Source organism: Medicago sativa, chromosome 7 (assembly GCF_051527215.1).
Source record: "Medicago sativa cultivar Bolivia chromosome 7, Bolivia_mono, whole genome shotgun sequence".
Lineage (NCBI taxonomy): Eukaryota > Viridiplantae > Streptophyta > Magnoliopsida > Fabales > Fabaceae > Medicago > Medicago sativa.
The window spans coordinates 67751957-67778325 of NC_140755.1; the positions used below are offsets into that span (position 1 = coordinate 67751957).

A 26369-nucleotide genomic window follows, 5' to 3' on the forward strand; every position below is an offset into this window, starting at 1 on the left:
TTAGTGTAAGAGGGAAAGCCAAAACGTCAAATAATTGGGGGGGAAATAATTCAGTTTTCTCATTAATATCAATAATTGTTTGTGAGGGATTAATTTCCTCACCAACTATATAATTGATATTAGTGATGGTTTTAGTGAGGGAATAATTAGAGAAGGATTATTTCCATGTCAAAATCCGTGACTAACGTTTAACTCATCAATTTTGTGAGGGATTTAGTGACGGGTATTTTGTGAGGGATATTTTGTGAGGGATGTTTAAACCATTCCCTCACTAATAATTGGCAATTCAACTTTTGTCTTTAATAATGTAATCCGTCCCTAAATCCGTCACAATTAGTTAGGGAATTTTGTCCCTCCCTAAAATCCCTCTCTAATTTGCGTTTTTCTAGTAGTGATAGTAGAATCTATGTAGTAATGTAGATGTTATGTTATGCAACATGGGCATCAGGCATATAAAGAACTCATCCGAATTACAACTTTGGTGTTAATTTCCATTTATGTTATGTACCTTATGTTTGAAATAATGTACTAGCTAGTAGATGCTATGAGGTTTATGAAGAACCCATCCACTGGATTATTCAATTCCGTTATTGTAGATTATATATTAATTTCCATTTCTATTTTCTGTTATGTATTTTCGTTATGTATTTTCTGCCATATCATTCTTGAATTCATCAAGAAAATCCATTCTTGATATCTAGCATTTTCCTTTCAAAATATATGTAGTGGTTTGGTTTTCCAAGGTTGGAATACAATTTAATCCCAGTCACTTGTATTTTTGTTAAAATGCAAGCCGATTTCCAAAAAAAAACTTCACTATTGTGCTACAAAACCACATTGTTGCTGGGATGTTTGAAGCAACGTGAAATTTCTTTGATCTATATATTTCTTCCAAAAGTAAAGAATTGCTATTCTAGACAATTCTAGTATCATTTTTCCACCATCAAAACGGTAATGTGTACCCCCCCCCCCCCCCCCCCCCCCCCACCAAGTGTTTTCTATTATTTTCAATGTTCAGGTTGCAATTTTTTTTTAATGGCGCTTTTGTCCCAAATTTTAATCCTATCCGGGGAAATTCAAGGCTAGTAATTTTTTTTTCTTCAAATGAATATGGATTCACTTGTACAGGTGCACTTGTACGCAGTCTTTTGATTTGAAAGTGCTCAGGCTCCCCAAAAATGCAAGTTATATTTTGTAGAAGCGGGAGCTATTATGGAATGTCGAAATTATTATTAATTAAGATGCACTAGTAATCATTTTACAACTGTGGTATTTGAACTATGTCCCTTAAATTTACAAAGTCAAACTCTTACGGCTTAGCTAACACATAAGATAAAAAATTGTTGAATGATTATATATGACATTTGTGTTTAAGAGAGTTTAATGTTATGATATTTTTATATGATTTTGACTTATTTCAAGAATGTCAGAGTTACTGAGGCAGAAACTAGCAGATGAAGAAACCACAACTCTGCTGTTCAGAGGTGTTTACTTATTTCAAGAATGTCATAGTATATCTTCTCATAATTTAACATAAAATATTGCAGGCTATGATAGCCAGAGGTCTTTAAGGAGACGTCAATCTAGACACAACATACAACAAAATTAAGCTAAAAATCAGAACCAACAGAAAGAAGATTTGAATGTATAAGTAGATCAAGCGAAAAAAGAGTTTTACAATTATTGATGGAGAAACAAAACAAATAATGTAAGATGGAATCACATAATAAATCACAAAGAGTGCTAACAACACACTTGTTTCAACATCCACTCTTTTATTTGGTAAAAAACTATTTTGGGAATTAGAATAGGACTCATATGAAGTAGTGTGACTTTTCTAAATCACATAAATGTAAATGGCAGAAAATCAAAATGGGCATTCTTCAAGCAATGGAGAGGAACTACTTGGGAAAATAATATGCTAGGATTGTATAAACAGTCTGCACAACAGCGAGAACAGAGACCACCGTTGCAACGAAGTTGTAATTGCGGTTCAGAAATGTTAAAAGCCATTCTTGACGGTATGTGAACGAAGTCCAAACTGTTCTCCACATTCGCTTAAAGATAAACGCCTTATAAGAGTAATTGTTTATGTCATCAACCATTTGAATATAACTACTAGAATCAACTACCTTATGGTCAGCTCCAAGTGCTATTTTGCGGAAAAACTCCATCACCTCTTGGTTGCTCATCTTGAGATGATCAACAACAATTTTCTTGTCCTTGAGAAGTTGGACATCATCTGCAGAACATATCAGACCGTTGAAAATCAAAGCAGCCCAAGTGAATTTACCGCCGGAAACAGTTTTGCTTGTGTTCTGCTGGCTCTCATGCCTGTCTTTGTCGTTGTAGCTAGATGCAAAACGGGAAAAATATTTGGATTTCTTATGATGTTCCCAAGCAATTAGATTACACCACTTGGATTTTGTTGTGTTTGTGATATGTATCTGTTCAATTTCAAGTTTTCCCTTTTTAAACTTAAAGTAAAAGTCCAAACCTTTCATTTCCACCTCCTCATGACTATCATCCGCATCAAAGTGCTTGCCATTCACAAGAAAGACACTGCAGAGCCAAAACAGCACACCACATAAAATGTTCCAGACCAAACTGAAGCAAGAAAGACCAAACCTAGAAGTACTAGTTTCTTGATTGTTAGGTAGTTTTGCTTTTATGGTAACTCCTGCGGTTAGGAGCCTCAGAGCACAGCGCTTGAGTTTAAGCTGCTGCTGCCGCCGAGTCTGAGTAGTATCGATAATGTCCACCAAGACATGATCTTTGTTCTCCTCTTTAGGGGTAGTACTCTCACCTTTTTGGTTAACTAAAAAGTAGACAAGATCAAGAATGTGAGTTGCATCAAGACACGGTAACTGAGGAGAGTATCCTAAAACAGAGAGGGCAAGATTGTTAATTTTATTCACCCTCTCCTTCCTCAACGGCTCGTGAATATACAAATCTGGTATGAACACATTTGGAAAAAGTGTTTCAGCCAACTTACGGAGGACCTGAAGTGAGATTTGGTTCTCCAATAACATTAGATCAGACAAAACATCCTGGTCTTTGAGCACTTCAGGTGGCGGACCAGGTGGATGTAAACTGCTAGGAAGTTGAGAATCTAATCCCTTTGATATGAGAAGCTCTAACAGAAAACATGCATCCATTAGCATAATTGTAGCTAGTTCACATCTTTCAAGTTCAATGTTTGCCAGGTAGCTTGCACGAACCTCTTCATTATAAGTTCATGAACATTTTCCACAAATATTTAGTTTTCAAATCCGTTCCCAATTCCATTAATCAGGTTCATCTTTCCTCTATTTAATATTGCCTTTTTTAGTTTAGTTTAAAAAATTGATTATGTTCTTTGGCTAATGAAATTTAGAAGCATTACTAATTAAATTGAGCTTGGTGTGTTGTTGTATTAAGTGTTAGATCATTAGACTATGTGAAACTGGTTTTTTTTTTCTGAAACTTTATTATCATGTCTAGTATTCCCCTTGAAACATTCACTACAAGAAATTTTATGTTTTGCGACACACAGTTTGCAACACTTTTTTGCACTTGTTGTTTTTTCCGTTATATTGCATGAACTAAACTTTGTACTTCTCGTTTGGTGTTTGGAATCGAGTGAGTTGCAACTAGAAAAAAAATAAAGACTCAACAGAGAAAAATCAGAAAAGAAACTCAAAACATCTGCACAACAATTCTCATACATCCTCCACAATCATCAACTATGTAATGGAAAAACACTTGTAATTTCCAATTATACGCTCTATCTGGTCCTATCTAGTTAGAAGTGTAACAATACTCATAAAAAGTAACGTAGTTCTAGAGCATTTATATCTGTCTGTTGATGAGTCATGTTTGAATGATGTAATCAGCTATAAAACCCAAGTGTAGTTGTTTATTAGTATAATGACTTCTGGTTTTGTTTGAATGGAAGGGAATAATACTATTAATTGGAGTATCATTATCCCATTCTTATGAAATATCTTGTAATCTTTTTAATACAAGACTATAGCGTTAAGAGCACGACTATGTCTGCCCCCTGTGTATTTTAATAGGTAACGTAAGCAGTCTTAGTACTCCCAGCTTCCCTGCATAACTGCGACAAAAATGATTAAAAGTTTGGTGAAATTTTGCTAGGAAGTCACTAGATGAATGCTTTCTCTCAAACCACATAGGATTATGCTGAGGTGATGATGAATTTTTGCTTTTCAATATTTGATCACTATTTGAGTAGTTTGTTTGTTGTTCAATACATAATTTGTGGCTCATGTTTTTCCTTAGATTGTTCTGTCTCGGATTGAATTTAAATCTTCAAGGCTTGTCAATAAATTGATAAACAACCTTTGTTGATAGGAAATTAGGAATTTATGTCAGTAACTTGGAGAAAGCACTTAGGAATTAGGATGGTTGTTATTGGTCCAAATGCTGAAAGTAAATAAGAGGTTTATCACTCTGTTTTCCTTTTTGTGTTTCTTTGAATGCATCATAGTCCTTACTAGAATTGAAAGGCCATTTAAAGAAATCACTCTTTTTGCATAAAATAAAAACCTTATTTTAACATGATATGCTTGTGGAACAATCGTGGTTGCATAAAATAAGGCTTCCCAAACTCAATGTATGTATGATATTGATACTTAGCTATAATATAACATGTTCTTTCATTTTTAATCACTTTTTCTTTATCAGATTCTTTAACTACCGGTCGCAATAAACTACCTGATATGCTTGTGGAACAATCTTGGTTGGAAGCTTTGCTTGATGATGAATTTCAGAAATCTTACTTCCCTGCTCTTTGCATGTTCGTCAGAAATGAGTTTTTTTCTTTCAAAGATTCTGTATATCCTCCTCCGCATTTGATTTTCGATGCTTTTAACACTACTCCTTTTCATTCTGTTAAGGTTGTGATCCTTGGCCAGGTTTGTGGAATTCTGTTTGAATTTCAGTTTTCATTCTCTTTCTTTTACTTCACTGATTTTGATTTTGGTTCTTTTAGTAACCTTATTCTGGACTTGGTGAAGCAACAGGGCTATCATTCTCGGTTCCTCGGGGAGTCAGATTTCCATCCATTTTGAAGAACGTTCTTAAGGAGGTTAAGAATGATATTGGTTGTAAAGTTCTACTTCATGGCAATCTTGAAAAATGGGCTCTGCAGATAACCATTTATTAAAGCTTCTATAAAATGTTAGAAATTGGATATTTTGATATTGCGATCATTCTTTAAAGAATCTTGTCCAAACATTTCATTCTTAAAAATATATTTATTTTATGCAAAAAGAGTGATTTCTTTGAATGGCCAATGTTCATGATGACGTTCAAGGTTTTAATTTTATTGAGATTGTTTCTTCTAGTCAAGAACATTGTATCAGAGCCATATTGGATAAACACCATAAAACTTTGTTGATTGTTTCTTTATTTTTCAGTAATTGGAATGCATGAAGCTGTGTGTTCTGTATGCATCTGTGCTACCCGAAATCCCCTGTTCTCTCTTTGCGTCACCAATTGCCCATGCTCATTATCCCTTATTCTTTCTTGGAGTTAGTGGTACAAAACAAAAAACATTGCATTACATTTAAAGTAGTAACCTTTAATATCTTCAGCTTATTACTAATTATTGGGCTGAGTTTTTACTAGTTATTGGACGGAGTTAAACCACTGAGTTATTTTTGTTGCTTCTTAGTATTGTATGGTGGCTTGACATAGAAAAATAGTTGCCTGTTGACTGCCTGGGGGTTTGATTTACTTTGTTCGTGTGTGCAGAGCAGCTACAAAGACATTTGCTCATAACTGGGCGGAGTGCATTTGCGAACAAGAAAATGCTTGTGAGCAGTGATTCTTAATATTGTGTAGTTTCTTGTGTGTGTAGCCTGAATTCTATCAAATATGAGTATTCTTAACCAATTTTATTATTGATACCAGGGGTGTGGATGTGTTTCGAAACTGAATTGCCTTGATTTGGTATGATTCCTATACTTATAATTTCAAAAGTATATTGATTATGATATTGATTAAAAATGAAGCATTTATTTGCATTGATTTTAATATTTGTTGTTGTTGATGTTGTTGTTAGTTTGGGCACTTACAAGCTTTAAAGTAGCCATCTATGAAGATCCAAATCTAGCCTTATCCAATTGGAATATGCTTGAATCAAATCTTTGTAACTGGTTTGGTGTTTCATGCCTTATGTCTGGAGATCATGTCATCAAGGGAATTAGGCCAAATCACCTATTTGCAAGAACTGTACGTTCATTTTTTATCTTTTCTTATCATATTTGAATTAATTTTTATAACTACCGTGTTTTTTGGTTTTGAGAATCATATTTGATACTAATTCGAGGTTCTTGTGTTTTATGATTTAATTTGTGTAGTTCGGTTCTGCGCTGCTGGGTGTCGTTGGTTGCTGCAGTCAGGCTTCAGCCATCGGGTTTGTGAGGGAATATCTTGCTTGTTTGACAGGCTACTATGTTTAGGGGTGGTTGTTTGTTCTGGTGCTGTTTTTCTGCTGCTGTTGAGCCTCTTTGCTGCTGCACAGGGGCTGTTTTTGGCAGTACCTTGGTTTGTCTTGGTACCTTGCTAGGTTTGCTCTTTGTAATTGGGCAGCCTGGTGTATACCACCTCGGCTCATGATTCTTTAGGAGTTTAGGCGTGACGCCTTTTTTGGTGCCTTCATGTAATTTTTTGTTGCTTTCCGCGAGTTGTTGATGTATCTTTCACCCTCTAGACGAGAAAAAAAAATGTCTTCACTATTCAGTAACATTTATGCAACAGAATTTGATACAATTGCTCTAAAACTGTTAGCTATAGATTTGCTACAAATTAGCTACTTAATAAGTAACATTTTTTAAGCCTTACAAGTAATACTCACAAGTGTTACTGAAATCATTTAGTAACACGGACTTTACCTAACATTTGTCAAATGTTACAAGATCTAAATAGTAACAATTGTTTTTGATTTAGTTACAATTTTGAAGTGTTACTAAATCTCATATATGTTGTAGCGGGAGATTTGGCTCCTTTGAATATGGAAGAACTTGTTTCCGATTTGTGTCCGCTCTTTTGCATTTCATTGTACTTTTTTGTATCATGCATCTCATTGCATATGGTTTTTTTGTCTTGATGCCCATCATCTGAACCTTCATCACTATGAGACTCATCCCTCGGATGATTGGCTTTACCATTATATTTGGAGGCCATACTTTGTACCTTCCCTTTGGGTTGTTCAAGACTAACTAAGATTTGCTTGAATTTATATATATATTTTTCGGCCTAATTTGATGGGGTGGGTGGAAACCGAAAGTCAATAAGAATATAATATACTTCCTTTCTCCATTTTTATAACTATTAATAATTGTATTTTATATTATTTTGGAAGAAAATTAATTGTATATTTTACTCATAGAATATTTCATCTGGTCACATTTATAAACAAAAAAAATTACTTTTAAGGTTCATTAAATATTTAATGTATTTGATCTATATTATAGATGAAATACATTAGATATTCAATAAATCTTAAAAGTATACATTAGATATTCAATAAATCTTAAAAGTTTTTTTTTATTTATAAATGTGGCTGGAGGGAGAATAGTGATATTTTAAGCTAAAGAAATGATAACGAAGTCGTCGTAAATGAAAAATTGTTATTGGTCTAGGGGTCAAAAACTGCAAAAGGGGCTTAAAATAGATGGCTAACTTGTTATTGTTTTTGTTAGGAGACCAAAATCACAAAATCGTGATAAGTAGGGGCCAAAACAGTAATTAAGCTTAAATTTTAAATTCTTTTGACATTTGCTAAAAAAATGCCCTTCCTTTTTTTAGGGAAAAAAATGTCCTTTCTAAAAAAATAAAAATAAACAAATGTCCTAGATAATTATTTAATGTACTCCCTCCGTTACTAATTATAAGCAAATTTAACTTTTTAGGTTAATTTAATTATTGATGTAAGTGGTCCATAATATGAACCACATACATCATTAATTGAAAGTACCTATTGGCTATTGGAAACGGACAGAGTACATGTCAAGCAACCCAAAAATTGAAATATTTCTCTGATACTTTTGCATTCAATTAATTAAAAGTTAAAAAAATTAAATTCAATGCACAAATTCAAACAAAAAGTTTCTACATTTTACTCATTAAGTTGAACCTTAGAGGTGGCACAAATTAATATTTTTCTTATTTAATTTCTTTTAGTTTATAAAAACGCGGTCAACGGCACTACATAAGGGTAACATTAAAATTGACTTCAAGAGTCATTTAATTAACATTTTTTTCTGAACAAAAGCAAACTTATGTCATTTCATTGATAATCAAAGAGTACAAGTCAGAGGGTACATCATGAAAGATAATGGGGCTAGAATGAGATAAGGAAACTCTAGCTTATAATATCTTATGTTTCTCTAATTAAGATTTCTTTATATTTTAAGGCTCTATCTTCATACTTCCAATCACCTTTAATACCATCAATCATCGTAAACTATTATCACCGTATTCTTAGTTTATTCTTGTTTATACCCTCTTTATTAACTTACAACATTAAACTCTTTAATTACCCTAAGAAATTACTCTAGTCATTGTCAATTCTTCATGCACTATCCATTTATATCTCTCTTGGCTTCACCTTTTACTTATTTATCTAATTCACGTTTCAGACTCACCATTATCTTGAGAAATCTCTTCTAAATACACCTAAACACACTCCCTCAATTAGGTACATTAGTTTGGGATCCTATCCTTTACTCCTTGTGTTGGATATGACTCCTTGTTGACTCAAATATATTTAATTTTAGCTTCTTAAAAAAGTGAGAAAAGAAGTCAATACTATTATGAGCACGCAAAACATCATATAACAACAGTATATCAATCTTATTGGCCACAAAATATATCATAATAAATGACAAATTAGTACTTCCTCTTATCTCTATTATAAGAAAATGAGAAATGTTATTTAACAACTATTTAATTGTCCAACAACGTATTTATATAAGGTATAGATATAATTTCATTTTTTATTAGATTTTCTTTCTATTTAAAAATATATACTTATTTTAATTGGACATATATAAGGTTGAGATTTTTTTTTTAATTTTTAACAAAGGTATAAATATTATTTAAAAGCAAGGTAATGATAGTTTTCATCGATGCCCTCTATTCATATCGTTATCCAAAATATTGCATCTCGCTTCAACATATACGTAGTTCAGAGACTTGAATATAGTCATACTTCTAGGCATAAATATTATACCGTTTTATGTTATTAACATAAATGTTGTGATTTTTTTCGCAGATTCATCTTTTTTGTTTTTAGCGATATTGAATTTGTATTGTCTCTATATATTGTATCAATTTGTTTGAAAAAATATTGTTTATTTATGTAAAAAAAAATATATGTGGTATCTTAATTAATGGTATACGAAGACGTGAAGCGTGCATCACATAGACTGAAATTATTACCCAATTAAAGACCACTTCACTGATTATGACATGTATCGACCGACCATCACTTGCTGCTCATTATTGACTCCACACCATAGACCACGTCGTAGATATTTCTGTTGTACCTGCTGTTTTATTCATGTAGAAAAAACAAAGGAAATTAGGTACAAGCCTCAATAATACCCACTTTTCATATTTTTTTATCAAGTGAAATTTACATATATCATTATATTGGATATGAAAATGATATTTGTACATCTATTTTAAGACAATTTTTTTAGTTGTGACTGCTGTTTTATTCATGTAGAAAGAAACAATAGGAAATTAGGTAGAAACATTAATGTAGGACTTTTCTGTGTACAAATTATAGGTCTTACGTTTATTTTGGTAGTACCTGCTGTTTTATTCATGTAGAAAGAAACAAGAGGAAATTAGGTAGAAACATTAATATAGTACTTTCCTTTGGTACAAATTATAGGTCTTACTTTTAATGGTCTTCGAAGACTTGAAGCGTTCATCACATGGACTATTAATTTTAGACTATTTTTTCCACCTTATCTATTTTTCGTACCTCTTACTTTTTTTTTTTTTTTTGAAAATATCCTCTGTTGGTATTATGAATCTGAACTAGATTGTAGAGATTTAAACTGTAAAAACTTTAGGCATATCATATTACTGCCTTAGGATAACAGTTTTAACATACAATCAAACCTTTAATGACCATAAACTCACACAAGATATTAGGGGGTTGAGATCAATGAAACGGGTTATGAGTAAAGACATTGATTATAGCTAGTTTGTTAAAACATCATGATTCTAAGTAAGAAAAGAAACAGGAATCAGAACCATAGTCAAATAATTCGCTACGTATGAGAGTATAGAGCTTTGGTACGCGTCAGTTCGTAGTACCGGTGTTAAAAGGAAATAATGACCCACATCACGGAAGAAAAAAAAATGAGCCCCATCAAAGTTGACAGCAGCAAGTAGCTAGCATAAGAGCACAACGCTGTTGTAGGACACGTAGCAGTGTAGTGATAAATAGCATTGTCCTCATCCAATACATATCACCGCTTATTTATTGTTTATTGTTTATTGTCTATTTGATAGTCGTTCGAACCTTTTTTTCCAACTAATTAGCGCTATCCTTTCTCCGGTACGCTTCGTATGCCATATGTTTTGAATTCCACGTGAATTGGATGCGTACCAATACGCAAAACTACCCGAATTCCGTACTCGCGAATTGGTTCGCGGTTCTCCGCCAAGTGGACGAATTATTTTACTATGATCAGAACACATAAGATTAGCGTTCATAACTAGATCAAGAGCAAAAAAAGTCGTACAGTTTTTCATAAACTAAAGAGATAATGTAATGAAGAATCACATAATAAATCACATGAAAAGTGCTAACAACACACTCTTTTATTTAATAAAATTTATTTAAAACGGACAGTAGAAAATTAAAATCGTCAGATAATCTGCACTATTTGGGAATGTGAATGCGTCCTATGGGAAATGGAATCACATAGAAATGCAAATAGCAGAAAATTAAAGTGGTCCTTCAAGCAATGGAGAGGAATTATTTGGGAAAATTATAGGTTAGGATTGCATAAACTGTCTGCACAACAGTGAGAATAGAGAGAACCGTTGCAACGAAGTTGTAATTGTGGTTCATAAATCGTAACAGCCACCCATGATGACAGCATGTGAATGAATTCACCTCTATTTTCCAGATTCGTTTAATGAAAAATGTGTCGAAGTAATTGTTGATGTCATCAACCATTTGAATATAACTACTGGAATCAACTACTCGATGGTCAACTCCATTTGCTATTGTGTGGAAAAACTCCATTAGCTCTTGGTTGTTCATCATTAAATGATCGACAACAATTTTCTTGTCTTTGAGAAGTTGGACATCATCTGCAGAACAGATCAGGACGTTGAAAATCAAAGCAGCCCAAGTAAATTTGCCATCGCCACGCTGACCAGAAACAGTTGTGTTTATGTTTCGGCACTCGTTGTTTCTAGGTGCAAAACAAGAAAAATCATTGTACTTTTTATGATGTTCCCAAGCAATTAGATTACACCACTTTGCTTTTGTTGTTTTGTTGATAATGCAACCGTTCAATTTTAAGTTTCCCCTTTTCAAACTTTAAGTTAAAGTCCAAACCTCTCAATTTCATCTTTTCATCAAGAATTTGATCCAAATCCAAATGCTTTCCATTCACACCAAGCATAAATAACAAACCACATAAACTCTTCCACATCAAACAAAAGATAGAACAACCAAACCTAGAAGTACTATGTTTATCATCTTGGAGTATTGGCTTTATGGTATGATTTAATCCCTTTGATATCAAAAGTTCTAACAGAAAAAAACTGTTCATTAACATAATTTTTGCTAGTTTAATCTTGTTGATCTGGTTGATGTCAGCGACGTAGCTTCCTCGAATAATAAAATCTATTTTGTTGATTATACGGGAGAAACCTTCCAAAACAATATGAATACCTATAGAGTCGATTAGTTTTGCTCGTAGAAATAGATGCTTCATGCACCGTATTTTGATGTCTTCCATTAGCAATAGGTCTTCATTTGATTTTTTAAGTCTTTCTAGAACAATGGAAACCCAAGTTGATTATTGACTTAAATCTGTTGGAAAACGAGAAGATTATAGTGAGAAATTTGTGAGAAATTTAAGAGGAGAGAATATTTGAGAGAAGAACTATTTTATTACTTGAGAGGATACTTTGAGACATTACCAGGTGTAAGAACAAGAACAGTAGAGGGTGGTTAACGACTGTTCTAAGTTTGTAGTGTGCGAGACATTGAGGGATCTACTGTAGATGGATCTAGTGGGATAGACTCACGAGGTTCAGGGGGAAACAACTGTAGCCAAACCAGTAATAGTTTCCAAAAGAGGTTCAAGATGAAATCCTTGAAGGGGTTCCAAAGCCATCTGGTTTGACTCAAAAAATGGAACAGACTCGAAGAAGGTAACATCAGCCAATATTTTCCTCACCACTATTATTATCCCTAACATTATCTGCTACCTAACGCGCATCCTTCATATTTTCAATTACATTTCTTCTTATTGCTCCTCTCAACATCACCAATCGTCTTAATCGGCCACACTTAATTGTTTATTCATTTTAAACCTTTTACATTCCTATCTAACAATTATCTTAGGCTCTTTATTACCTTAAGGAAATTACTTTGGTTATCGTTAATTACTTCAAACCACCACTCTATAATTCCTCTTATTATAATCTTATACTCCTTTAGCTAACCCATGTTTTGAGACTCATCATGTGACGACACTATTTACTCTATTAAAGTCTCATCTCATTAACCTTAAGTATCTTGATATTTTCCCTCACCGCTATTACCCTCTCTAACCTTACCCATTGCTTTAACTCGCATCTCCCTGTTCTTATTTACATCCTTTATTCAAACGACATTCCTTATTCTTCGTTCCTAGCTTAAGGATTTTACCTCACAATTATCATATTACTTATAATATCTTCCGTTTCTACAACTAAGACTTCTTTATATTTTAAGGCCCCATCTTCTTACTTTCAATCACCTTTAATACCATCAATCATCGTAAACTATTATTACTGTATTCTTAGTTTATTCTTGTTTATACCCTCTTTATTAACTTACAACATTAAACTCTTTAATTACCCTAAGAAATTACTCTCGTCATTGTCAATTCTTCATGTACTATCCATGTATATCTCTCTTGGCTTCACCTTTTACTTCTTTATCTAATTCACGTTTCAGACTCACCATTATCTTGAGAAATCTCTTCTAAATACACCTAAACACACTCACGGAATTAGGTGCATTAGTTTGGGATCCTATCCTTTACTCCATGTGTTGGATATGACTCCTTGTTGACTCAAATATATTTCATTTTGACTTCTTAAAAAAGTGAGAAAGGAAGTCAATACTATTACAAACATGCAGAACATCATCATATAGCAACAGTATATCAATCTTGTTGGCCACTAAATATATCATAATGAATGACAAATTAGTATTTCCTCTTATCTCTATTATAAGAAAATGAGAAATGTTATTTAACAACTATTTAATTGTCCAACAACATATTTATATAAATATAATTTCATATATAAGGTTGAGATATAATATTTACTTATTTTAATTGGACATATATAAGGTTGAGATATTTTATTTAAAAAAAAGGTATATATACTATTTAAAAGCAAGGCAATGATAGTTTTCATCGATGTCCTCTATTCGTATCGTTATCAAAAATATTGCACATCGCTCCAACATATACGTGGTTCGGAGACTTGAATATATTTATAATTGTAGGCATAACTGTTATACCGTTTTATGTTATTAATATAGATGTTATGAGTTTGTTCGTAAATTCATCTTTTTTGTTTTTACCAATTTTAAATTTGTATTGTAATTATATAATGTATCAATTTGATTGAATGAATATTGTTTATTTATGTAAAAAAAATACTCTCTCCGTTTTAAAATGAGTGTCATTTTAGCCAAAAAAAATGTTTCAAAATGAATGTCACTTTCAGTTTCCAATGCAATAATAACTTTTTCTTTTCAATTGTACCCTTCAGTTAATACTATATACACTACTTCCAAAGTATAACTTTTCTCTTTAATGAAAAACAAACCAATAGTTGATTAGGCTAATTTGGTAAAATAACATCTCTTTTTCTTTTAATTAATGCATTTAAAAATATGAATGTAAAAACCTTAAACAACATTCATTTTGCCCTTCAGTTAATACTATATACACTACTTCCAAATTATAACTTTTTTCTTTAATGAAAAACTAACCAATAGTTGATTAGGCTAATTTGGTAAAATAACATCTCTTTTTCTTTTAATTAATGCATTTAAAAATATGTATGTAAAAACCTTAAACAACATTCATTTTGAAACGGATGGAGTATATATTTGATATCTTAATTAATGGTATACGAAGACGTGAAGCGTGCATCACATGGACTAAAAATATTACCCAATTAAACCCCACTTCACTTATTAGGACATGTATGGACCATCACTTGCTGCTCATTGATTCCACACCACATTAATATTTTGGTTGTACCTGCTGTTTTATTCATGTAGAAAGAAACAATAGGAAATTAGGTAGAAACATTAATATAGGACTTTTCTGTGGTACAAATTATAGGTCTTACTTTTAATTATTCATGTAGAAAGAAACAGGAAATTTGGTAGAAACATTAATATATGACTTTTCTTTGGTACAAATTATAGGTCTTACTCTTAATGGTCTACGAAGATGTGAAGCGTGTATCACATGGACTATTAATTTTAGACTATTACTTTTTTCATCTTATCTATTTTTCGTGCGCTTGACTTTTTTTTCTGAATATATCCGTCATTTGTATTGTGAAATCCGAACTAGATTGTAGAGATTTAAACTGTAAAAACTTTAGGCATATTCTTCTATTGCCTTTGGGATAATAGTTTTAACATGCAATCAAACCTTTAATGATCATACACTCACATAAGATATTAGGGGGTTGAGATCAATGAAGAGAGTTATTAGTAAAGACATTGATTACAAAAATAACAAAAAATAAGTGAATAAAAAATGATCTACTCACATTTTTATCTTGATTTTATTAGTTTTTATTTCTCTTTGCAAACCAAATTTTTGTCATGTGCATCCCCCAATTTAATTAACATCCTATTTACAATTGATATTGTTGAGCAGAAAATTCAAAATCCCCGAGGGTACGACCTTTATAAATATTATTACTTGACGACAACTTACTACATTTGCTAAATTATCCATCAAGTTTTTGCCGCTGTTGTCGGAAATTGTCGATAAAATTTTAAAAGACAATTACAATTGTACTCAGGGTTTTTGTCTATTTAAAATCAGGTCATGTTTGCCATTAAAAAAAATCAGAACTGAATTTGTGATGAAAAATAATAAAATTTGTGGTAGGATATTTGAATTCCATCTTACTTTTGTGATGTAATTAAATTTATGTTATAGAATGTTTAGGAAGACGCGGAAAGAGTCACTTCATGCAGACAATTCCATCTAGGCATATCCTAGGATAACTTTCTGCATACTTCAAGATAGGGTTTTACACACTTCTCTCAACTACATGATATTTCTTCATACTATCAAACTTTCTATGGACAATTTCTAGTGATTAAATCTAACGATATTAATATTTTTGAATTATACGGACAAGACACTTATTTGAGTAATTATTCAAGCTAACCCACGTTATTCTTATATTTTATTTATAAAACCTAAACTCCAAAGCTTTTGCAACTAGGCAACAAAGAAATTCACATAAGGGTTTATAAATAAGGAAATTCAATACAATAAAGTTCACATAGGCATAGAGAATAATCTCAACGATACTTCTTAACAAACATTTTCGAAACCTTAAAATAACTGAAGAAAAAAGAGAAAAAAAAAATGAAAGGAAAGAGCTGAGCATATTGATTCTCCAGTGGCGTTTTATTCCATAGGTAATTTCACAATGTTAACCTAAACTCTTAAAAACCTTAGATAGGAAAATCAGTGTTTCTCCCAATCGGCCAAGCATAGCTGCTTGAGACGACAACATAGCTTCAGTTTGTGCTTGATCTGTCATACCAGTGTTCAACTTCAGAACATATTCTCCATTCTCCATTCCAAGACTTACCTTCATTGCCATATTGCTCTTTGACGAACCGAAATACTCCTGATTTCCAACGCTACCACCTGGACAAGCATCTATATGCACCACATGATATAATAATTAAATCACTTATGAACATAGACCGACCTTGAGTTGGAGTACCAACTCCTCGCCATAAAAATATTTTCATAAAAAAATAAATAATAAACACATATCCCCATCAACAACGGTGCATGTTGGTTTTGAGACAAAACAAAGATTTAGATGTTAAAATTTTATGAATTTCTTTTCGGATGACTATTTTAAAAAAATTATATAAAATTATATTAATTAATTCAATCGTAAACTACATGATCCACATATATATAAAAACTCGTATAAAAAAATTGAAATGAAAAAGTAGTTTTAGAATTCCAACTCACCTATTTCTTGTGTTGATTTGTTGTTAATGGCGGAGCTTTGGGTTCCCTGCGAGCTTTGGCAGTCGCTGGTGCTCCTAGTGGATTCTGATTTGTTGTTAATGGGGGAGCTTTGGGTTCCCTGCGAGCTTTGGCAGTCGCTGGTTCTCCTAGTGGATTCTGATGAACTTTTATTTTCCAAATTCGTCTCAAGGAAATCGTTGCCGTGCCAGATGAACCTCGTTGCTGCCCCAACATACTTACCTATTTTGTGTGTCGACTTAACCTCCAACCTAGTAATAAGTCCTATTCTATTTGAGCCCATTCTCCACATCTTTCCTCTAAGCTCTACAACAGACTAAAATCAGAAAGTATTTATAAATTATTTTTTTTTTACTAGATATTGCGGGTGGGAATGTAGTTTCCTCGATTATGTATAAAAAAAAAAGTTCTTGAGTGGAAGGTAAAATTTGTATATACCAGCGAAAAGACGGACACCAACAAATCAATGTTCCCAAGCAATTAGATAACACCTTCCCGCTCTTTTTATTATGCTAATGCTTGAAAATTATGAACGGTGTTTTTTATGAAATTTTAATTTTGATTAAATGTAAAAATATAATTGTTTTTTACTTTCAATTTTTTTTTTGAGAGAATTACTTTCAAATTATAACAAATCAAACTAATCATTATTATATATTTCAATGAAACCAACAATATAACAAAAATATATAATCTAATTTTTTTTTTAATGACACCAACAACAATCTTTATTATAGAAAAAGCCGTTGTTTAAGGGTATAACTGGGATAATGAAAAAGTAAATATATATATATATATATATATATATATATATACACACATATATATATACACACATATATATATACACACATTCATCTTGTTTGTTACACTTTTTAAATGATAAAGGAAAAAGTTGAACATTTGTGTTTGTTACATTATTATTTTAATATTTAAACTAGTTTAGAGACCCGGCGTTGCCCGGGTTACATATTAAATAAGTTTTATAAGTTTGTGTGCACGAATACTGTAATATCCCGCTTAATATGTAGTGACGTAATACATGTTAACGACAAAATGTGCACGGCTAAGGCTAGGGGTATTTATGGAAATTCACGCCTAGAGAGTACTTAAGGACAATGGGACCAATATTCTTCATAAGATTTTCTCCTTTCTCTCTCTAGGGTTTGCTTTGAGTTTTTGCTCTACCTTCTCTCTAGAAATTTGTTACCTCTATCCTTCACCACACTTGATCTTCCCTCAATCTTCTCTCAATCCTTCAACAAGTAAGAATCTAAGCAAGAATAGAGTTATACCAAGGGTGTTGGTAAGAAAGTTGGAAGCAAGCTTCTCCAAAATAGTTTCTTCTCATCTAGAGAAAGTCTTTCTAGGGTTTTGCTGTCAAGGATTAGAATTTTGAGCTTATCTTCAACATAAACAAGGTGAGTTCCTAGTTAGATTCCACCCAAGGGATTGTGTGATTATGCTTGTAAGAGAAACATAAACTTTTAGGGTTTATACATAGAGATTTATTACCCCTTTTCATGTCATGCTTGCTATACTTATAGATACTTGTCCTATGACTGTTTTACAGGTTTTATATGATCATTAGAGTCACAATATGCTTTGGGACACTTGGTTTTGAGGTTTTTGGGTCAAAAATACCATTTTTGCAGGTGCTGGACTGTCACAACTCGCCACAACGAGCAGGTAGCTCGCTAGGCGAGCTAGACCACAAAACAGGGGGGTCTGCTCGCCCCCAACTCGCCACAACAAGCAGTAACTCGCCACAACGAGCAAGCTTACTCGCCTAGGCGAGTGGACAGTGCAACAGTGCACTGTTTGGTCGCTTCAGGCCCTTCTGTCGTCCTTCGGGCCGGTTTTTCTTCGTGCAGTATTTTTACATTATTAAACCTCTCAAGTCAAGACTCCAAGGCATAGGCTTTTAAATGTTTTCTTGAAAGTGAAGCAAGTATTTAACTTATATAGTAAAGCATGACATGTGCGAGAAGTACTAGATTTACGATCGGGTAGCAAATTATACATCAAGTAAGGGGATGAACATAGAGCCTCGACATAGCTTGTCGAGAACTAGATAGATGAGCATGAATTTATTTATGCTAAGATGAGAACGATTAGATATCATATTCACAAGAAAGTTTAAGCAAGAATCATACATGTTCAAGACCATTAAGTAAGTGAAGGTGTCGTGTCTTTTGTATTACTTCCAAGGTTGGATGTGATAGATCTCTGGCAAGTGCACCAAATACTATCGAAGTAGTAAAAATATCGATCCCACGAGGACTGTTTTTAATCTCAATAATTCAATTACGTTGTATTTTAGGATGTATAAAGGTTATTTTGATTTGCCACTAGGCAGTAGATTGGTTTGATTGCATAAAAGTAATTGCTAAAAATAAGTTGGTTTTCAAGAATAAGAGAGAGATGAGTTTAGGTCTATCGAATCATCTATGTTCCCCTAATTGTTATGTTGCACCTATTCGTATGAATGATCTTCTAATCCCACGATAGTTAACAAAATAGTCCTAATCAATCCCTTGAGTTAGGACCCTCTTCTTAAACTACAGCCCCTAATCCCTTAGGTGGTCTAATAATCTTTGAAGGTTTAAAGCACGTTAACCTAATATCACTAATAAACGATTATCCATTCCTAGACTAACCATGTTTATTAGAACAATTCAATAGGTCTAAGTAGAAAGCTATGGTCAGTAGTCATTCATTCTCACAAAATCATATTTATATTTGATCAGGATATAAAAAGCATTAAGAACAATTGAATTGAATAAAGACTAGAATATCATTCACAATAAATAGAGTTTCACAACATAATATCTCAATTAGGGTTACAACGAATCATCTCAGACCTAACCTCTAATGGATTTAGCTACTCATAATAGTGTTTACAAATAACATAATCATTAGAGGTAATAAAACATACACAAAGTGGTTGGAAGATGAAGAAATCGTCCTCCTGGTCTTCCTTGCAGTTGCAAAATCGCAGTTGGCTCTCTATAATTCGTAACCCTTGTTTTTGGAATAGACTTCAGCATAAATAGGCACAGAAACTCGCCCAAATCGTGTCACGTTTTAAGTGAATCGTGACACGTTTTTACCTTCTGGAGCAAGAAACTGAATTAGGGCTTCACCAAATCGTGTCACGTTTTACCAATCGTGACACGTTTTCATAATGTCGAACCAAACCTTTCTGAAGCTCTTAAATCGTGTCACGTTTCTGATAAATCGTGACACGTTTTCTTTCTTTGTATTTTCTTCAGTTTTTCTGCTCTTTTGCTGCATAAGTCTCCTTGTGAACTCCATTTTTGTGCTAAAATACATATAAAATTACGTAATGACAAGATGTCATCAGGATGCAAGAGGTTCTCCAAAGGGAACGGGTAAAGCCGCAAGGGACCCGCACGTCACTAAGGGAGTCCGGTGTGCCTTAGCTAGGTTTATCCACCGGCAGTAAGGGATTAATTGTCGGGGTTACTCCACTCTGGATTAATCCGTAAAATAAACTCAGACTATCTTGATTGTTCAACGCTAACCGCTAACTTAATGTTTGAATACATTTATTTTGCTTACGTATATGATAAGATGTAAGTTATGTACAAGTTTAGGAAGCAAGATAAGATTAAGAAAGTTATGTCGATGACGACCTTAGGTTTCTCTAATCGTCCGAATTAGAATCGTGTCATGATTGTGGTATGTATTGATCTCGATGCGTAGAGCGTATCTTGGCAAAGCGGTCTTAGTTTCCCGTTGACCGCCATGACGCGTATTTTGATAGCAAAGCCTATAACAAGTTAAGAAGAACCTGTGACGGATATAGTATGCACTACCGTCTAGGCAAGCATGACCACACACGTATAATCAACCGACAGATTGTATTTTAGACATGGGTAACCGTAGGTTTTCCTCGAGGTTATCACTAGCCTAGGGTTAGGAAGAACTCACTGATACATTATGTCTCATTCCTCTCCTTATTTGTTCAGGTTCACAGGTTTCTCGAGGCAAGGGTAAGGAGAAAGCATTGGATTGATCGTGCTTTTATGGATCCAACCTTGTGTTGTTTACTCGATACATATGTTATATTATGTGATGTGTTGTAATGAACTTTGTGGACTTGTTTCATTCGACTATCTTGTAGAACAATAATATAACATAAGACTTTGGATGTCGTTGTATCTAAACTCTCGACTTGATGTCGTTTCTGTATTGTATAAATAATGTATCCAATATCAGTTTTAGCGCACTTTTGAATATTCTAGACACTTTCAAAATGGGCGTTACAAATTAATTATGGATGATCAAATTAATTATGGATGTGCATAATGGTCATTTTGCAAAATTTAATTTAATTTTTTTAAAAAAAATTAATTATGGATAATATGAAATTATTTAATTTGTTAAAAAATATTACAGATAATGATCATCACAAGTCTATCAAATTTTCCAGGATAACTATCTACTACAATATATATATATATATATATATATATATATATATATATATATATAAAATTGGAAGTACAGCAAAATTTCATAATCATCCTCTTTAAAACTAATGATCTCCTTGATTTTATGTGGATAATGGTCCTTTTGCAAAATTTAATTTAATTGTTTTTTAAAAAAACAAATTATATATGGATAATATGAAATTATTTAATTTGTTAAAAAATATTACGGATAATGATCATCACAAGTCTAACAAATTTTCCCAGATATCTATGAAATCAATTTATTTGTTTTTTAAAAAATGACATAAAAACAAATATTATGAAACACGGATATGACAATTTTCCACGCATATTTTTTTTTTGGATGCAAAATTAATAAGTCTTCAAAATATTCTTAATTTTAACATTTTATTTGTTTTTTTAATCTACTAACAATACATGAAAAAATTCTTTCAAAAAAAATTAATATATAAAAATTGAAATCCAACAAAATTTCATAATTATCCTTTTTAAAAGCTAATATATTGTCATGATAATTACCGACGACTATCTTTTCAATAACAAATTTAAATATGTACTTTTACTACTAATCTACTACTAGTATAATAAGAAAATAAAAAAATCTTACTCCAGCAAATTTCATAATTATCTTTGATTAAACTCATAATCTTCTTAATTTTATGCGTTCAATCGTCATTTTACAAAATAATTTTTTTATTTATTCATCTTTAAAAAAATATTATAAAGTAGTATTTAATCATCTCTACGGCAAGTAGTGTTGTCTATGAGGTAGTTTGTTGTAAAACATATTAGACTTGGGTATCAAATATTTGTGCAAATTTTTATTTGATTACAGTATGGTTCCCTTTAATATTTTGGATCTCCAAAAGTTGAAGAATCAAGCATACTTTGCATGATTAATTATTGAATATATACTTTCCTTATATTTTATTTTACCCTTGGCAATTACTACTATAATATAACGTTTATTCTCTGACAGTGGAGACTTTAGAACCTATTTTAGCATAGGCTCCCCTCAAGTCCTAACATAATGTGGTGAGGTGAAATGGCTTAACTTAAAACTTATGATTTACGGATACCGGACACGGCTTGAACATCGACATACCGACACTGATAGTAATTTGAGAAAATGACATAATTCAGTATAATCATAGGTATCATATCGATGTCGGTGTTGGACACTGACGCGACACCGCGCCACACATAATCCGATAGGTATCTATGCTTCATAGTTTAAAACCCATTAATTTATATTTGTGATATGAAAATGTGGTTGGATTTTTGCAGTACTCTTTGGTAATTGATAATCTTTGATTTTGGAGCATTTTAGTATTTTTCAATCTTTTTATATTCTATTGTTGGTTTTACGTTATGGTGCTTCCTCTTGAGTCTTGGTAGTATCTAGTGACTGATCTGGTGTATTGTTATATACGCATATACTAGATCGTCTACCCGCCGCACGGGTCATATACATTTTTAAAAGTAGATATATGCAATATTATCTATCTATAATTTATGAAACCAACAATTTTTTTTTATAAAACCAACAACTTAGTTAATTTAATTGATCCTTCAAAACAAATGTGCAGATCCATATAAAATATGGTTGAAACATTACAGAGTTTGGCCCCAAACAGGTGAAATTAAACAAACTTATAGCGAGACATTTTCAAAAAAGAAAAAAGAAAAAAGAGAATTGGCCAAGATCAATATTCTCATTTATTTTATAGCAAGGCCAACTTTATATATGATTCAAGTTGATTGATTTGTTTTTGATGATGTATTCGTTTATCATTGATCATCTATTGTATTAACATGATGTTAGTGTTGTTTCTTCAAAAAAAAAAAACATGATGTTAGTGTTTATAATAATTTTTTTAAAAAAAAAAATGGATCCTTCTTGTATCATTACGTATGACAGTTATAAGCCATAAAACTAACTGATTAATTTAAGATCCAAGTGAGCATAATCTAAAAATAAAGAACCAAGTATGCATGAATCATTCATTCATATCAATAGTAATACATAAAGACAAATCCCAGTTCAAGACATACACATAGGACCTGGTACGCTCCATATAACAACAGACCACACTATCAATGTTATAAATAAAACAGAATTTCTCCCAACTGCTGGAGCACCAATTTTGATTGCAGTCCCTCGAGACAGCCGTCAAAGTGTGTAGTAGTGTTTCCAATCACCTCCAATTTCATATGACATGGCTGCCTTGTGGAAATATAAGAATAATTAACATCTTTATAACATACAGTTATCAGATGTGGGGAAGATGCAAGGTCAATTTCACTGTTTTGTCTCCCTCTTCCTCTTATCAAAAACACTTTATGTCTCTCTTCCTTGCAATGCTGCTGAACCAATTTCAAACAACCCTTCTTCTGGTTAGAACCCAAATCGTTATTCCGGCTTGCCACATATTCGTGTTGCTCATCGCTCATCAGTGGTTCTGCTCAGGCACCTGGTTTCTTCTGCACAAAGCAAATAAAGCTAATAACTTCACATACAAATTGAATTTGCCTGCACAAATATGGGAAAAACCAAAAGAATCATTAACAATATAGTAGCATTATGCTATATATATCTAATTCATATGAATCTTAGGTTAGCGTTTACCTCTCTTCGTTCCAAAGTACTATGACTTCGTTCCAGACGAACCATGCAAAGGCACACTCATCATAATCATTTTACATTCCATGCAATTATTAATAACCTATAGCATAAGTTCAAACAAAAACACAAATTCGTGTACTGATACAAAATTCTGCATAATTATGCAGAATTACAGGAGCAGTCAAGTTCTTTGATTGTTTTTTACCTATTCCTTCTCATAGCATTACAATAAAACACCCTAGCTTGACCTGATACAAAATTCATAAAAGGCATAAAAAAGATAATGCCCAACATATTTCCACTCTCAGCACCACTTGTTTTGAAGAAATGTAAATACAATAATAACTATTGGATTGAAGTGATAAAATGAATGCTCACACTAAATAAATATTAATCTTGAAAACTTAAGGAAAAATACATCGGAAAAGAAAAGGCAAGAATAGGATTTACAAACCATGATGCACGCCTGACAGAGAATGGCAACATTAGACAATTAACCATCTACAATAACAATATCCTATTTGATGAAACACTTCAATTCAAAATTTGAAAAACTGTAAAATATCATGGTAATTTGAAGTAAAGATGATATCATATAAATGGATAATGCTAAGTGATACGAAATAGCAGGCAACAAAAACTGACGAAGGCTTTTTTATTGCTTATTTTCACTGCAACGACTCATGTATTGTGTCAACAATTCATTGCCACTACTCCCATGATTTCCATCAAACAGTAACTAACTCAATTTTTTCTTTTTGTCCGAATACTAAATCTGTTTTTTATTTCATTAAATATATGACCATCTGCAGGAGGTTAGAATCATATGATATCTTTTTTACAAAATTTAAATTGAATATTGAAGAACTATATAAATTATCTTTGACCAAATTTAACATTCTTACAATGATATCCACACACATTTATGTCAAATTCCCCAATATCTGATTCATTCATGTTATCATAGGTTCCTAACTTGCAACCAAGACCTTTGCACTTGCGCATTGAAAACTGCAACAGAAACAACCAAAGTGTTTTAATCTGTGGTACCTTTCCATCATTTAGTAAAATCGTCCTGATATTTATATCTAGAGCACCAATTGTAGTGCCTAAAACAGCCCAAACATCCATGTTGCTGCCATATTGATGTAGAAACAGGACTGTCCATAAATAAATATTGAACAAAAGAAAACAAAAGACTTTTTCAATTTTGTCGTGAATTAGGACAGATATAACACATATGCACACTTCCAAAACTTTTAGGGGATGCATATCTTTAAAAGCAAAGAACATATGAATATGAATGAATCTAAACACATTTCTAATGCACTACATTCAAAAAAACATTTTTTAGCATGTGGGAAGGAGACTTGTCAAATATCATACTTCCACCAAGAGTGCATATTAGGACTAACTTAAAATTAATTCAATGGAGTAAGAGATTATAATGACTTATCATAACTATACCTACCCATAAATTATGATAGTAACAATTCCAAAATAGTTCAATGAAAAAAGAAATTGAAGAAATTTGTGAGAAGCAAAGCCTGTATATGATTGTAGTTTCCCCACAAATGTAAATGAAGAGGACTACACCAACGATAAAGTGGGGAATCGAGAGTCATAAGCATCGAAGGAGTAGATAATCAACATCCTAATAGTTTGAAAGTGAACATATTTTTTATTCATTACGATGTTTAGAAGTCAGTCAATGTTCATTCCTAGAGCTCTTTAACTGCAAACTTTTATACGAACACTTGAGCTTTAAAATGATTTACAGAATAAATAGTTCCTATTGTGTATTGAATTAGAAATTTAAATTCTAAAGAAATCAAACACAATAACTACAAAAAGTCTACATAAATTTGATAAAGTGAATGAAAGGGAATAAGAATAAAAAAGGTCTATCAAACACTTAGAATGAAAAGTGGCTTTCTTAAAAGGGAATGACATGTAACTGATATTAAATTTGACAATATGGTATATGCACTATATGCACACAAAGCAGACATAGAAACTGCAGCAGCAAAAACTCTTGCATAAAATCACTCAAATTTTAAGAACAGTTCCAAACATATAAAATACTTGTTGAAGACAAATAAATAAATTAGGGGAGATCGCAAAAAATAAGAGAAAAAAAAACTTACAGTAAGAACTCTAGAAACAATTGATAAAATTGAATGCTTGAACTTCTTTTTAGAAATTGTTTCATTAATTGGTTTTCTCATAAAACAGGTTTCTGTATCCAACACTAATCAACTTTCAAGTTAATTTCTAGGTTCCTTTAATTTATAGAATCAAAATAGTTACATTTAATACTAAAATGCTATCAAACCGTTGCAGGAAGAAGAAAAAAAGGACAAAAACTATACCAATTTAAGCTCAACTTTATATTCTTAACATGCAACATCATCAGTTTGTGTTCCTTGATTCCTTCTTTCACAACCTTCAAATTTGATTACATTCGTTCATAAAGAACAGCTGAAATAAGCAATTTGAATATAGTAAACATGCTTAAAAAGTGAAAGAGGAAAAAAAGAGTAATTTATAATCTATTATAGTCAGTTTTGCAAACTCAAGGCATCAGGACCAATAACTTCAACTAATATAATATAACTGGAACAAATAAGTAGAAAAAACTAAACTAAAAGGTCTAGTGATCAAATGTCATCTGAGTCGGTCAAATTACCATCAATTTTAAAGATCCAACATCAATAT

At 32.2% G+C, this 26369-nt stretch overlaps 1 protein-coding gene and 2 long non-coding RNA genes across 3 annotated transcripts; all 3 read right to left on the reverse strand.

Annotated features, from left to right (window-relative positions):
• Positions 1-1722: 1722 nt before the first annotated feature.
• Positions 1723-5913, reverse strand: LOC146907951 (uncharacterized). Its single transcript, XM_085727327.1, has one exon. The coding sequence runs from the start codon at positions 3162-3164 to the stop codon at positions 1902-1904; it is 1263 nt and encodes a 420-aa protein (XP_085583453.1). The 5' UTR covers positions 3165-5913; the 3' UTR covers positions 1723-1901.
• Positions 5914-15736: 9823 nt separating this feature from the next.
• LOC146907952 (uncharacterized) lies at positions 15737-16990 on the reverse strand. The gene is made up of 2 exons (XR_015019313.1): positions 16527-16990; positions 15737-16199 (listed from the first exon to the last, which is right to left on the reverse strand). It is a non-coding gene; the product is annotated as an uncharacterized LOC146907952 (long non-coding RNA).
• A 6007-nt stretch (positions 16991-22997) lies between these two features.
• On the reverse strand, positions 22998-26363 carry LOC146907953 (uncharacterized). The gene is made up of 5 exons (XR_015018166.1): positions 26341-26363; positions 26024-26132; positions 24573-24662; positions 23655-23751; positions 22998-23509 (listed from the first exon to the last, which is right to left on the reverse strand). It is a non-coding gene; the product is annotated as an uncharacterized LOC146907953 (long non-coding RNA).
• Between the last annotated feature and the right edge of the window lie 6 nt (positions 26364-26369).